General features: G+C 62.1%; 1 protein-coding gene and 1 pseudogene across 1 annotated transcript; both read right to left on the bottom strand.

Moving 5' to 3' along the window:
- Positions 1-1,770: 1,770 nt before the first annotated feature.
- Positions 1,771-3,268, bottom strand: LOC134735572 (uncharacterized). The gene is made up of 2 exons (XM_063631130.1): positions 2,841-3,268; positions 1,771-1,974 (listed from the first exon to the last, which is right to left on the bottom strand). The coding sequence occupies exons 1-2, from the start codon at positions 3,266-3,268 to the stop codon at positions 1,773-1,775; spliced, it is 630 nt and encodes a 209-aa protein (XP_063487200.1). The 3' UTR covers positions 1,771-1,772.
- Positions 3,269-9,854: 6,586 nt separating this feature from the next.
- Positions 9,855-10,840, bottom strand: LOC129472223 (uncharacterized; annotated as a pseudogene).
- Positions 10,841-15,386: the final 4,546 nt, after the last annotated feature.

Here is a 15,386-nt window from a genome sequence, read left to right as displayed (position 1 = left end):
GAGACAGGGTCTTGCTCTGTTGTCCAGGCTGGAGTGTAGTGGCGAAATCTCCATTCACTGCAACCTCCACCTCCTCGGTTCAAGCAATCCTCAACACCTCTTTTTACTTATTTATTTATTTATTTATTTGTTTATTTATTGAGACAGAGTCTCCCTCTGTTACCCAAGCTGGAGTCTAGTGGCATGATCTCGGCTCACTGCAACTGCTGCTTCCCTGGCTCAAGAAATCCTCCCACTTCAGCCTCCCATAGTAGCTGGGACTACAGGCACAAGCCACCACACCTGGTTAATTTTTTGTTTTGTTTTGTTTTGTGTTGTAGAGACGGGATGGGATTTTGCCATGTTGCCCAGGCTGGTCTTGAACTCCTGAGTTCAAGAGATCCTCTTCCCTTGGCCTCCCAAAGTGCTAGGATTACAAGCATGAGCCACTGCACCAGGCCCTGGCTAATTTTATTTTTTGTAAAGATAGGGTCTTAAAATATTGTCCAGGCTGGTCTCGTCAAACTCCTGGCCTCAAGCAATCCTCCTGCCTTGGCCTCCCAAAGTGCCATATACCCCCACTTCTGGGTGAGCAATTTCCGACTTTGTGGTGTGAGGGATGTCTGACATGAAGCTCCATCCTCCTCCCTGGGGTCCATCCTGCAGTGGGAGCCGTCCTCCCAGCCAGCTGGTGACTGGACAACAGTGCTGTCCATCTGAGTGGGACACTGGCTGGAGACTGTCCTCCCCCTCCCATCCCCCTTCTGCTTTTCTCCCTGCCCATGGCCTGGCAACCTTCTCCGGGGCCAGAGGGCAGCCCAGGGTCCTGAGGCCCCGGGAAGCTATCTGGCCGCTGGAAGTAGTGGCCCGATGCCCAGCAGAATCTCTGAACAGGCATTTTGCCTGCAGCCCAGGTGCGGCCAAGGCATGGCTAGGATCCGGACAGGCCAGAGAGTGGCCGCTGAGACAAGCCCCGCCCTCCCTTCTGCCGCCTTCTTCCCCTAAGGCTTCTCCATAGTGGGGCAGGCTCTCTGGACACCCCTCCGCAGTCAGGGTCCACCCATGGCGGCTGCCCTGCCCAGGCCTGGGCACAGCTGCACTGACTGTTCCTGGCAGCCTCACCTGTGCAGGCCACCCTGCTGCTCCAGCTCAGTCCAGCACAGGTGTTCTCGCTCTGGGGTTGGCCTGGCGCTGACCTGTGTACCTGTCAGGGAAGGTAGGCAGCTCTGGAGCTGGCTGGTGCCCCTTGCCTGGGGTGGAGGTGGGGCAGGTCCCAGATTTCTCAGAAGGACTCCAGGATGCAGCTGCGTCTGGGGGCGTGAGCGGAGGGAAGATATCAGGCTGGGGCTGGCTGCTGGGCCTGTCCTCTCTGAGGTGCCTCAAATCCCCTGTTCCTTGAGCAGTCCTGGAGCCTGGCCTCAGGCCTCAGGGCACCACACTACTTGCCTCCAGGGACCAGCCTGTTCACCCCACACCCAGCCCTGTGACAGAGGTGCTGTCGAGTGGCCCCACTTACAGACGGGCCAACTGAGGCCCAGGGCATCTGTCCACTTGTCATGACAGTGAGTGGCCAAGCTGGATGTGAACCCAGGTTTTTGTATGCTGCCACCCGGTGGGGTTGGGGAGGACTTAGTGGCACCCACTGACCTCCCACTGGGGGTCGGGGTCAGGGAGTGAAGTAAGTGCCTGGCTCTCCGAGCACCCTGGGGCAGCCCCTCCAGCCTGGGAGAGCCAGCTCACATCTGGGCAGCTGGTGAGGCCAGCTCCTGCCATCTCGAGTCCCTACGCGCCTCTCAGCTGTGAAAGCCCCTTGCTGGCCTCCACAGACCCTCACAGACGGCCTCACAGGCCAACACCCAGCGGCTACGACTGCCCATGGTCACTATCTCTGCAGCCCGCATGTGCGGCCAGTGTCCCTCCGGTGTCTCCAGGCCCAGGTGCCCGGCTGTTGGTCCTGCCAGCATCGTGAGCCGTAGTCTGCCGTCCTGGCAGATCCTGAATGGAGGTGCACGCATAGAGGCTGCCTGTGAATCTCCTGCGCTTCCTCAGAGGGATTTGCCCCCTTCTGGGACGTGCCCTGGGGATGGTCAGTTCTCCCAAATAGTGACTTCCTTTCTCCACATAATGAGAGCCTTTGGCTGAGGGATTGGGAGGACCAGGAAAAAGCCTCCAGGCCACGTGGGGCGTGACTTGGCGATCCCGGTCGCTCCGGGCGTCAGCTTGGACCCCCAACGCCCCTCACAGCTCACAGCCCTGTGGCCGGCTCTGAGGGCCCCGCCCGCCGCCGAGCGCCCGGGAGCCGGAGAACCCGCAGGACGTCAGCCGGGTGGATTCCCTCCCACTGGCCCTGACCCCACTGCCCAGCGCTTTCAGATGACGGACTTGTGCTAAACTGGCTACGACCCCTCCGGAGCGGGGTCCTGGGTAAATCAGCAGTGAGCTGCAGGCTCAGCCAGCCGCCGCCTTTGCTTTCCTCCCGCCGCCCGCTCACCCCACCTCAGACCCGAGCTAGCTCTCCAGCCTCGGTCCCTCTGCCGGACCCTCCTCCCGGGCACCTCCCACGCCCCGCCCTCAATCCCCGCCCCCACGCCCCGCCCCTCAAGCCCCTTCCCTCCCCTAGGGCCCCCATGCCCCGCCCCTCAATCCCCGCCCCTCCCCCCGGGCTCCCCCCCCCCCCCGCCACGCCCCGCCCCTCTTTCCGGGCCCCCCACTCCTGCTCCTCCTTCTGGCCCTTCCCGTGCCCCGCCCCTCCCAGCGCCACCGTCCTTCCAGGCACCGCCCACACCCCGTCCCCCATGGGCACCACCCACAAAAGCAAGCCCCGCTCCGCCCCGCAGGGTCCCGCCCACGTCCCGCCCCACCCGGCCCCGGCTGTCCTCTGCGCCCAGCCTGGGGCAGCCGTCCCCGTGAGCCCCGTGGGGGGAGCCCGTCCCAGCCACCTCGCCGCTTCAATTTCCTCCAGGTCCACAGGCCCAGCGCGGCGCGCGCCGCTCGCTCTGCGACCTCCAGGGCGAGCGCGCTTCCAGGGCGGCAGTCCGAGAGGCGTGGGAAGCGCGCGGGGGGTTCTGAGCATGCAGTCGCCGCCTGCGGACGGCGAAGGGGCGGGTGAAGCGAGTTTCCAGCGTCGAGGCTGCTTCGTTTCAAGGTGGACGCCACATGCAAGCCACAAGCGCGTCGCCGCACGGTGTACGCCCACGCTCCGGGCTGGGCGTTCTGCAGGTGCCCCCGCTGCGCCGCAGGCCTCAGTGGCGCGCCCGGGGGCTGGAAGGCTGAGCCGTCCTCCTCCCATGTGCGCCGGAGTCCCTACGCCACTGTGCCCAGATCGCCGGCGAAGCGCAGGGGGACGCTAGGAAGGGCATTGGGAGACTCGGGCCTGCGCCCCCTACCCGGGCGCCGGCCCACCTGTCCGCACACCTGTCCGAAGCCTTAAAAGGTCTCCATTCCTTTTTGGTCTGACCTGAGAGCCGAGCTCACGGCAGGGGTGGGGACCCAGGGTTCGGCCTGCAGGTGCCGTGCCAATTAGAGCCCAGGCAGGAGAGGGGCGTCCCTGCATTGGGGCGCCATCATCACGTTCACATGGCCACTCTAGCGTGGGAGGGGGGCAGGGCCTTTCCCTGTCAGTTCACTTCCCTGTTGGTACTCACCCACCTGTCTGTGGAAAGGCAGCAATGGTCGATTTCCCCCTTGAGAAACAAAGCGTGAAGGAGGAAGAGAGGCTACAGGAAATCTCCCGTCCGGGAGACCCTGTCTCTAACGGGCCATACGGGGTCCCCCTGTGTCTCCTGCAGCCCTGCACAGCCCCCGTCTGAGGCACCTTTTGGAGGGCGTGGCCCAGCTGTCCGGGCCTTTGCCACCCGGCGTCCTGTCCCAGTTTATGTGTGTCCAGTCCCATTCGTGGGCTTATGGATTGGAAAGCTGTGACAGACGCCCTGGGCTGGGAGGTATAAAACGAAACTGTTTAACTCCGGTGAAAAAACAGTTGCAGGGATCCCAGAAGTGGGAAAAGGTCGCTCTGAGCACCTTCCGTGGGATGGGTGTGATTCTGAGACTAAGGCTGTGGGGGCCGGGCTTGGTGTCTCACGCCTGTAATCCCAGCACTTTGGGAGGCCGAGGCAGGTGGATCACGAGGTCAGGAGATCGAGACCATCCTGGCTAACACGGTGAAACCCCGTCTCTACTGAAAATACAAAAAATTAGCCGGGCGTGGTGGCGGGCGCCTGTAGTCCCAGCTACTCGGGAGGTTGAGACAGGAGAATGGTGTGAACTAGGGAGGTGGAGCTTGCAGTGAGCCGAGATTGCGCCACTGCACTCCAGCCTGGGCGACAGAGCGAGACTCTGTCTCAAAAAAAAAAAAAAAGAAGGGCTCTGGGACCCCTGGCCCGAGAGCCCCAGGCCACGGCCTCCTGCCTGGGAGGTGTGGCTCCCCATGCAGCCAGCTTCTTTCCTGCCTCAGGTCAGCGACCTGCACTCTGTCCAGGAGGAGGGGAGACTCTCTTGCCTAGGGCAAACCCGAAAGCACGACAAGGTCAGGGGAGGAAGGTACTGTTTCCTGTCAAAGTCCACATTTGTGAAAAAACATTGATTGGGCAGAGAGAGGTGCTATATTCTGGAATGGAGGTGAGTTGGGGGCCAGTGAGGGCTGGGCCGGTGAGGGATGGGTGTGATGTTTTGCATGGCCCAAGGGAGCTGGGGCCGCAGGTTCCCAGTCTGCTGGCAGAGCTGAGTCCTGGTGGGGCAGAGCTGGGCAGACCCACGTGGCCTGTGCATCCAGGGTGTCTTGTCCCCTTGATCCTTCAGAGGATGAACCCCCACCCTTCGCCGGCCTTCTTGGGCGTGGTCTGGTAGATAACTGGAGCTGGGAGAGGCTGAGGACAGTCACAGCCGCTCTCCTCTTTTCTAGGTGAGAACAGTGAGCTGGCAAGGTCAGGGAGCTGCCCCCAGGTCATCTGGGCTGTCGGAGATGGAGGCGGGAGAGGAGCCATGCGCTCCTGATCCCTGGCCCAGCGCTCTGCTTCCCTGTCGCCCACTCGGCATCGGCCCCACCCGGGGCCCGGACTCCCACTCACGCACTGGAAACTCCCTGTCTCGGGGCCACGCACACCATGCCTGGCTGGAGCTGGAGATGCAGCAGAGCAGACGCGGCCTCAGGAGTAGCCGTGTTTCCTACAGTGGAGAAGAGGACCCTGGCAGGAACACTGCCCAGCCAGGCACGTGGTGCTCAACCCTGTGGGCACTGACCCCACAAAAGGCCGCGGTTTGTGCTGCGGGAGGCCTCTGTTTGGGAGAGCTCTGTCCCGGCTGCAGTGCGGCGGCCCTCCCCCAGCCTGCTGGAATGGGACCTCATCCCTGCTCCAGCGTCATGGACTTTTCCGGCCTTGGGTTGAGGCCTCAGCAATTCAGGCGGGGCCGTTTTGGTAACACCCGTTTGTGTGTGTGTGCGTGTGGGTGTGTGTGCGTGCATGCGTGCAGGCATGTGAGCCTGTGTGTGCCCGCATGCCTGCACGTGTGTGCACATGTGTGCGGTGTTTCCGCCCCAGGGCTGGACCCCAAGGCCCATCTTGAATGCAGGGTGTTTTCTGCAGGGGAAACTGAGGCATGGGAGGCTCAGCCCCATGCCTGGGTGGGTGACTGCCAGCCAGTCAGCCTCAGAGCTCCCACTCCTGGGCACAACGGGCACCTGGTCCTGGGGCCTGGGCTTCTTGGGAACCCAGGGCTTTGGCTGCACACAGATCACGGCCCTGGGTCCCAGGCCAGGGGTGTCCTCTCAGCCCTGCCTCCCTGGAGTGCACGTCCCCCAGCCCGCCTTCTGGTCTCCTTTCTTCCTCTTAACTTTACCCTCTCTCCCTCCCTTCCTCTCTCTGTCCCCCTCCTGGCAAGCAGATTGCAATCCAAACTTGTTGTTAACTTCTCCCCTGCAGTTGTCCACGGGCCCTTCCAAGTTAAACATTACTCATGGCGACAAGAGCCCGCAGGGCAGCGCCTGGCCTGGAGGTGGACCCGCGTGCGGAAGGTACTGGGAGGGGGGTGAGTACCAGGCCCCTCCCTGCAGCATCTGTGGGGCAGCTGCTGGTGCAGGTGGCCCTAGCACCCTGAGCCCATACCTGGGTCCCTGCAGCCTCTTGCCTCGCCCTTGGGAGTCACAAATGTGCCTGTTTATGTAACCCCCATGCTCAGCCAGAGCGGGTAGGCCTGTGGGCAGCAGGTTCCTGGGCAGGCTTGGGAGGGGCCAGCCAGGGGCCCCAGAGGGGTTTGGGCCGGGCCAGGCGAGAGCCCTCCCCTCAGCCGGTCACTCCCACTCTGTGCCAGGCTAGGGGTGGGACTGGAAACAAAATGTTTAGAAAAAAATAGCCTCATCTGTTTTGAATCGATTCTGCTTGTTGGGCCCTCAGTTTTCCCAGCAGGGAAGTGGAGGGATGGGGAGTCATGGACTCAGGCACCTCAGGGAGCCCCCACAGCTGGGGGAGGCATGAAGCCCGGACCCCACTCACTGCACCCAGCAGCTGCTCCACCCTCGCCTGCCAAGAGCCTCCCAGGTTTGGAGCAGAGCCCCCCAGGCCGGGTCCCCCAGGGGAGCAAAGCTGGAAGTCAACAGCAAACAGGCACGGTGTCCTCTGCCCACCCTCTGCAACCCCACCCCTCACGTCCTCTCTTACCACTCAGTCCTCCACCTGCTGCACGCATCCTGCAGGGACCCAAGCACCGTCCTGTCCCCAGGCCTTTGTCCTGCTGGCCCCGGCCCCGAAAGCTTATCTCACACCCATTTTACGGCTGCTGAGATGGACCTCATAGGAAGCTCTCCTCTAACTCAGCACCTCTCGACTTACCCTGGTCTATTCCTTTTAAGAATATGGACCCCCATCCAACATAGAACATTTGGAGACTTAATTTTTTATGCTCTCCCAAGGAAACTGCCAGCTCTCTAGAACAGGGACTCTTTCCGGTGTGTCTGTGTGCTTGCTGTAGGGAGGCATGTAGTCAACTCCACAGAAGAAACCATTTCCACACTCACCCACCCTGTGCCCTCAGGGCCCAGCCCCCTGGCCTGAACCCGGACCCTGTCGGGCAGGACACATCTGGCTGACCAGAGCTCAGGCCAGCGGCCTCCTGTGGGGCTCAGCGGGGACAGCTGGAGCCTGAGCCAACGAGGAGGGCAGCAGGCCGAGGCTCACAAAGTTCAGGGGGCTGCTTGGTGCTGGTGGCATTCGGCCACCCCACTTTGTGCAGGACTATGGGCCACTCATCCAGGAACTCCACACCCTCCATGTGAAGCCTCCCTCCTGCCCTGCTCACACCCCCAGGACCCTTCAGGCTCCCAGACTTCCAGCCTCCCTCCTGCCTTCTGTCCAGACAGAGCTTGTCGGAGGAGGCGCTTCAGTGGAAGCACGTCCCTGCTGCAGCCAGGTTCCATCCAGGGAGCACAGAACCTGTCCTGGGCACTGAAACGCTCACGGGGCCTCTGTCCCACTGGCCCCCTCTTGAGAGGCCTCTTCCCAGCGCCTCACCCTGGAATGCAGCCTCAGGGTGGGGGGTCCTGAGGGGGGCTGGGGGAAAAGGCCTTGCCTGGTGCCCTGGGGCTGTGCTCTCCAGGCACCTTGTCTGTGACAGGGTCTTTGGGGGCTCTGGAGATGGGCGGCTCACCTGCCTGCCTCGTGCCCAGACCTGCGAGTATGTCTGCCCATGTCAGACAGAGGCGAGTTGGGACTTCACACCTGAAATCAAGCGGGAGGGTAGGAATGCGAGCCTCGAAACCACCTTCTTTCTCTGTCGTTTCTGGGAGCGGTGATGTCGGCCAGTAGGACACCTGCTGAGGGTCCTCTTTTCCCATCCGGGTGCTGGCGGGACAGAGGGCGGCTGTGACCTTCACCCAGCCTGTGCTGAGAGCTCCAGTCCCCCACAGCGTCCACAGCCCTGCCTGCCACCTCCCCGACCCCAGACCCTGCCCTCCTACCCTCTACGCCTGCTTTCGGGAGGAGGCCAGGTGGGGGTCGGGCTGATTTAGTCACAGGCCCTGCTTCAGCAATGAGACCCCAGCAACCCCCCAGGTAAGGGGGCCTCGGGGGCTGAGTGGGGGTGGCTCCTCGGGGCTCCTTCTGCCCTCCGGGGGCTGTGAAGCTTTCGAGGCATCACTAGTCCCTTTTGCAAGGCACTGCCAAGACTTGTGGCATTTCTGTGGATCTCTGCATGCACAGCAGAGCACACACATGCACCAGGGCTGGGGCTCTTCTCCTGGAGGGTGACTCTGGGAATGGGTAGCCTTGCCCACCCAACCTTGGTCACCAGTGGCCATCCAGCCCCAGGTGTCCCCATCCTCAGTTTGGGCTGAGGGCAGACTGCAGGCTGGCGTGGCAGAGGCAGCTGGGTAAAGTGTGGTCCCAAACAGGGACGCAAGCTGGCGATTGCTGTGGGGGACCTGGGCCTGGGCTTAGCGACTGCCGCCCCTATCCAGATGCCTGATTGGGACCAGGGTGTGGGGCTGGGCCCTGCAGCACCTGTCTTGCCCTGGCTGGAGCCCTGCAGCTGTGCGACCTGGGGCCAGGGTGTTATGACAGCCTCACTCTCAGGGGCTGGATGCCCTTGGGCACCACAGCGGCTGCCTAGCAGAGTGTGCTATAGACCATACCCTGCTCTGGCCGTCTGTGGGCTCCTTGGGCCCTTGCTGCCATGCCACTGCCTCTCTTGGGAGCAAGTTTCTTTTCTTTTCTTTTTCTTTTCTTTTTTTTTTTTTTTTTTGAGACGGAGTTTCGCTCTTGTTGCCCTGGTTGGAGTGCAGTGGCGTGATCTCGGCTCACTGTAACCTCCGCCTCCCAGGTTCACGCCATTCTCCTGCCTCAGCCTCCCCAGTAGCTGGGACTACAGGCGCCTGCCACCATGCCCGGCTAATTTTTGTTGTATTTTTAGTAGAGACAGGGTTTTACCATGTTAGCCAGGATGGTCTCGATCTCCTGACTTCGATCCTCCTGCCTCGGCCTCCCAAAGTGCTGGGATTATAGGCGTGAGCCACCGCGCCCGGCCAATTTTTTATATTTTTATTAGAGACGGGGTTTCATCATGTTGGCCAGGCTGGTCTCAAACTCCTGACCTCGGGTGATCCACCTGCCTCAGCCTCCCAAAGTGCAGGGATTACAGGTGTGAGCCACTGTGCCTGGCCGAGAGCAAGCTGCTTTTTTTTTTTTTTTTTTGAGACGGAGTCTTGCTTTGTCGCCCAGGTTGCAGTGCAGTAGTGTGATCTCGGCTCACTGCAAGCTCCGCCTCCCAGGTTCACGCCATTCTCTTGCCTCAGCCTCCCAAGTAGCTGGGACTACAGGCGCCCACCACCACGCCTGGCTAATTTGTTTTTTTGCATTTTTAGTAGCGACAGGGTTTCACCGTGTTGGCCAGGTTGGTCTCGATCTCCTGACCTCGTGATCCGCCCGCCTAGGCCTCCCAAAGTGCTGGGATTACAGGCATGAGCCACCGCGCCAAGAGCAAGCTTCTGATGTAGGGGCCGCAGGGGGTTTCGCAGGCCAGGCAGGTTGCTGTCTCAGCGCCAGCTTGTAGCCTCCTCCCAGCATCCGGAGCAGGAGGGTGGCTGTCTTTTGCGCTCAATCCGCTGGGCTGCTGTGGGGCTCCCGCAGAGTTGCTCCAACGGGCCGAGAGAAGGAAGGACGCTGCCCCCAAGGACAGACGGGCAGGCTGGAGTCAGGAGAGGCCCAGCCGTGGCCCACAGGCCTCGGGTCTCTGCTTGGGGGAGCACGGGGTGGGTATGGGAGGGGGCCAGGGAAGCCCTGCAGCCCCCCCACCCCCACCCCCACCCCGGCCCCAGGCAGCAGTGCCTCCAAGGCCTGGGCGGCAGGAAAGGGAGAGATGACGTCATTGCCGCCTGGAATCTGCTGTTTGGAGGCGTCGCCATGGAGACCGGAAGGCTCAGGGTGGGTAAAAATAGCAAACCCAAGAGGGTGTAAGTTCCAAGAACCCGCGTCTCTGAAAAGCGAGGCATGCATGTTCTCGTTGCCTGGAGGACCCAGGGCCTGGGCTGGGAGTCTAGCGGGAGGGGCCGCTCGGGGCTGCTGGCTTGCAGCCACCCGCACGCGGTGTGTCCCTGCCACAGCCATGGAGAGCTTTGTCCCCGCGCAGGGTGTGGCGGGTGTGGCAGGCTCCCAGCAGGAGGCGTCTGCAAACACGCTCCCTTCCTTTGCTTGGGCACTGGAGCCTTAGCCGAGGCCGCGCTGCAGGGACTTTTCCTTCCTCGGAGAGGGGAAGCGGCCGTGGCCTGTGAGCCGCTGGGCTTCCCAGGCCTCATCCAGGCCGGAACTCCGTGCGTCCAGGCGGCCTCTGCTGGGGCGGGAGGGACCAGAGCTGGGGTTTTCGCTGCCTGGCCTGAATGCTCTTTTCCTGCCCCGGTTTTGGAGAAGGAAAGAGGCGGTTGCCTGAGAAAGTGTCCTGCACCCCAGTCCTATTCCTCTAGGGGTGGTTTTCTTGCCAGGAAGCAGGATTTTCCTCCAGGCCAGGAGGTGGCCGTCCTGCTCCTTCTCCTTCTGAGCTTGGTCCCCGGAAACGCCAGTACACACTGTCTGCACCTCCCTTCCGCTGCATCCCAGTGTCCTCATGGGTCCCCCCAAGTCCCAGGCCACAGAATACGGCAGGAGGCCCGAGGGCTCTGGGCTGCTCTCCCCAGATGGCCGAGTCTGTGGAGAACCCCCGTAGCCACGAGGGACCCCCTGGCCCAGTGCCACCTCTGAGAAACTCTGCCCTGTTTTCGCTCTCGGTGTCGCTGGGGGCTCCTCTCTCCCAGGCCAGGCTGCACCGGGGCACGGAGGGGACCTTGCCTGGCTTCTTCCTCCCGCTGTGCGAACCTAGGCAGAAGTGTCATTGGGCTCAGGAATCCTCAGATGGCCCAAGAATGACCCAGGAGCCTTCAGATGGCCCAAGAGCACCCCGAGTGGGGAGGGATCCAGGGTGATTCCCAGCCCCGAGAAAGGAAGCCCCATTCCGGGAGGGTGGCTGTCCCCGAGCAGGGGGGTGACTGTCCCCAGGCGGGGGGGTGACTGTCCCCGGTTGGGAGGCGACTGCCCACTACAGCAACAAACGTTCTCCTGAGCAGCCTGGGGAACCCTTTCCTCCCTCCATGCCGGAGGCTGGTGGGGCTGAGTGTCTGTCCGCCGCTCCCTGGGTGCTAAATCCTGGAATATCTTCAAAGAGTTTCAGTCCCTTCTCTTCTGCACACACCATTGTTCTCAGGGTGGCAGGGCACCCCCTTCCTCCACCCAGGGCAGGGGGAGCACGGGGTCTCACCTCTCACGCCCAGACCTCCCTTGGCTTGTGGTGGCCTGTGGCTGGAGAGGGCGAGGGGACATAGAGCCCTGTGTAGGGGTTTCTCATTCCCCCAAGGCATAGCTCGCATGCCTTATGTAACGCGTGAGCTCACGCAGAGGGCCTGCCAGAAATGACGGCAGGGCCGGGAGGGGCCTGCTCGGGAAGCCAAGTGCGGCTCAGGCTTACGAGGAGCCAGCCGGGCCCTGCCTTGAGGAGAGAGGGGCCCCGGGCCTTTGCAACCTGGGGCTCCCACACTGGCAGGGGATGGACAGGGCCTGGGAGGGAGCGAAGGCCGGGGTGGTGCAGTGTATGGCGAGGCCTGGGATGGCTGTGTTGGTCACTTGGTCTGTGGGTGCCTGGCCAAGCAGGATGTGGACCCAGGCCCACCCCACTCCCCCACCAGCAGGCACCAGCAGGCCCGTGATGTCAGAGGAAGGGGCCTAAGTCACCCAAGACCCCTGGGAGCAGCTCTGGGGGCCTTGGAGGGGTGGATGGGTGGAGGCAGTGCCATCTCCCCCAGTGCCAGCTGCCCTTCCACCCCCAAACACAGACCAGGGCGGATGCTGTGCTGAGGATGGCCCTGAGGCAGGGCTGGACCCAGTGCCCGCGGCCACCCCTGCCCTTCCTCCCTTCCCTTTTGGAGTCCTGGCCCCACCCTGTGCTTCCCCTCCGCCTGCTGCACAGGCCCCCACACAGTGGCTGGCCCAGCCGTTTCACTTCTGGAATGGGACCCCAGGCACCGAGAGGGGCAAGGGCTTCAGGGAGCCTGTGGCAAGGGCCTCTGGGCAGCGCTTGGGGCCTGGGTGACAGCACGGGTCCTCAGGGCAGTGCCCCCAGCCAAGAGGGAGCCATCCCTCCAAACACAGTGCCAAGGGGCACCTGGCCTGGGGACCTGTGTCCTGCCAGCGGCAGGGCCTGGCACAGCTGCACCTCACTGGGCCCAGGCCAGCCATTGGTCAGCTCACGGCCCGTTGCTGGGAAGGCAGCAAGCCCCTGACAAGGAGAGGGTGACCGGGAGTCCCACTAGGAGGAGGGGGATGCCGGGATGGGGAGGCCAGCCCTCGGGCCTGAGGAGGGCAGAACACTGGCAGGGGTCCCTGGCAGGGTCTCAGACTGTGCCCTCGAATCCTTAAGCAGGAGAATGGGATGGGTGGGGGCTCCCTGCAAGGGTGGTGCTGGGAGCCCAGTGTGGGGCAGACCCTGCTCTCAGGAAGAGTGGCCGAGGGGCTGTGGCTCTAGACAGCCGGTGGGGCTGTATCCTGCTGCTGATGGGGAGGGGTGAGGATGGGGGCAAGGGGCATCCATGCAGAGGTGGAGAGCAGGAGGTGAGGGGCTGGGCCCCTGGGATGGCTTGGCCTGCAGCCCCTCTGAGTAGCGGGAAGGTGGCTGTGGGCAGGTGCCATGGGTGACCGAAGGGTAGGACCTGCATGAAGGAGCCCCTCGCTGCCCTTGGGACCATTGGGCCCCTGAGGTCTGGCCCTCACACACGCCCTGCCCTCACCTGACCTCCCACCCCAACCAACCGCATGCTTCAGTAGGTCCCAGGCTGCCCTGAGCCTCAGCATGCTCTGGTCTGCATATGGCGGTAATGCCACCTGGCTCAGCATGTCGAGGGAAACCAGCCCTGGCACCAGGGTCCCACAGTGCTGTGATGACTCATGAGGTTCTGCCACTGTAACCAACAGTTCCATGGCTCGGGCCCCTGGAAAGCACTGCGGGGATGGTCCCCAACTTCGAGAAGTGCTGGCTGAAAGCTTCGTGTGGTCAAGGACAGCATCCTTCTGCCCCCATTGCGTCCCCTGTGCCCACCTCATGGTGCTCAGTGTTCTGTGCCGAGTAAAGGACAGCAGCCGGGGCCTCAGAGGATGCTGGTGATGCCCAGGCCATGGCCGGGTCCCTGGCTCTCGCTCTGTCCCAACTGTTTGACACATAACCGCTTCAGCTAAGTCAAAAGTGAGCTCTGGCCTGGGGGTCCCGGGCTCAGTGAAGTGCCAAGGGCACACGGAGGTGGCGGCGAATGACTGGCATGGTGTGGCGTGGCGTGGCTGCAGCCCCGGGCAGCTATGATCAGCACAGTGCACAATCCAGGGCGGCACAGGATGCCCCCAGGACAGGGTCCAGTGGGTGAGGGTGGCAGGGCTGGGTGCCCACACCGGCTTTTCAATTCAGCACACGGCCCCCCAGGCTGGGCCTCACCAGTGACCCCCTGGCTGTCCACAGGCTGTGGATGCGTCCTCAGAGCCAGGCCATGGGCTGCTGAGGGTGTCGAGGCCTCTGTGCCCCTCTCCCCCTTGGGCCCATCATCCTGCTGCTGCGCCCTCAGCCTCCAAGGTCCCTGTGGCGCTGGGCATGGGCTGCCAGGAGTCTCCTGCAGGAAAAGGAGCCCGAGAGAGCCAGCCTTGTCTCCCTAGCCTGGGACCTGGGCCAGGCCCTGTCACACTCTGGGTGTGAGCCCAAGGTGGGGTTGGGTGAACACCTGGCTCCCGGGATGATCCAATGCCTGGCCCAGGCTGTCCAAGGCTGGGCAGCCTTATTGCTGCCCTACCTGGCTTCATCCCTGTGGGGAGTGGGCAGGAGCTGGACTGTGGCTCTGAGTGGGGTGGTCAGCCGGCCACCTGCTCTCACCCTCTGGTTCCCAATGGCCGCAATGGCAGGACCATCCATGGCCCCCCAGGGGCAGGTGCCCTGCTCAGCACTTCCCATGCATCACCTCAGGTGACCCCAAGAGGCAGGCCCTGGCTCTGGGACCACCACCGGGAGGCTGACACACCCCCGAGGACACCTGGGCCTGGTACAGGTCAGGCAACTGATTTCACAAAAGACCCCATGGCGGGCGAGGGCTCTCCTGGGCAGAATGGCTCTGAGAGAAACAACAGGAAATGCAAACAAAACTGAAGGCAGCTTCCTTAGAAAGCCAGAAAATGAGCCGAGTGCAGTGACTAAAGCCTGTAATCTCAGCACTTTGGGAGGCCAAGGCAGGCGGATCACGAGATCAGATCGAGACCATCCTGGCTAACACAGTGAAACCTCATCTCTACTAAACATACAAAAAATTAGCCAGGTGTGGTGGCAGGCACCTGTAGTCCCAGCTACTCAGAAGGCTGAGGCAGGAGAATAGCTTGAACCCGGGGAGCCGAGGTTGCAGTGAGCCGAGATTGCAGCACTGCATTCCAGCCTGGGTGACAGAGCAAGACTCTGTCTCAAAAAAAACAAACAAACAAACAAACAAAAAAACGCCGGGTGCAGTGGCTCACGCCTGTAATCACAGCACTTTGGGAGGCCGAGGTGGGCGGATCACCTGAGGTTGGGAGTTCGAGACCAGTCTGACTAACATGGAGAAACCTCATCTCTATTAAAAATACAAAATTAGCTGGGCGTGGTGGTGTGTGCCTGTAATCCCAGCTTCTTGGGGGGCTGAGGCATGAGAATCGCTTGAACCCGGGAGGCGGAGGTTGCGGTGAGCCAAGATCGTGCCATTGCACTCCAGCCTGGGCAATGAGCAAAACTCTGTCTCAAAAAGAAAAAAGAAAACAGAAAGCCAGAAACTGCCGACCAGGCGTGGTGGCTCATGCCTGTGATCCCAGCACTGTGAGAGGCCAAGGCGGGCAGATCACCTGAGGACAGTAGTTCAAGACCAGCCTGGCCAACATGGTGAAACTCTGTCTCTGCTAAAAATACAAAAATTAGCTGGGCATGGTGGCATGTACCTGTAATCCCAGCTACTACGGAGGCTTAGGCACGAGAATTGCTTGAACCCTGGAGGCGGAGGTTGCAGTGAGCCAAAATCGCGCCGCTGCACTCCAGCCTGGGCAACAGAAAGAGATTCCGTCTCAAAAAAACAGAAGAGCCAGATGCAGTGGCTCATGCCTGTAATCCCAGCACTTTGGAAGGCCGAGGTGGGCAGATCATGAGGTCGGGAGATCGAGACCATCCTGGCTGACACGGTGAAACCCCGTCTCTACTAAAAATATACAAAATTAGCCGGGCATGGTGGCGGGCGCCTGTAGTCCAAGCTACTCAGAAGGCTGAGGCAGGTGAATTGCGTGAACCTGGGAGGTGGAGATTGCAGTGAGCCGAGATCGTGCCACTGCACTCCAGCCTGGGCGATGGAGAGA

The sequence above is a fragment of the Symphalangus syndactylus genome, chromosome 22 (genome assembly GCF_028878055.3).
Source record: "Symphalangus syndactylus isolate Jambi chromosome 22, NHGRI_mSymSyn1-v2.1_pri, whole genome shotgun sequence".
NCBI lineage: Eukaryota > Metazoa > Chordata > Mammalia > Primates > Hylobatidae > Symphalangus > Symphalangus syndactylus.
This window is presented reverse-complemented; position numbering and strand designations above follow the sequence as displayed.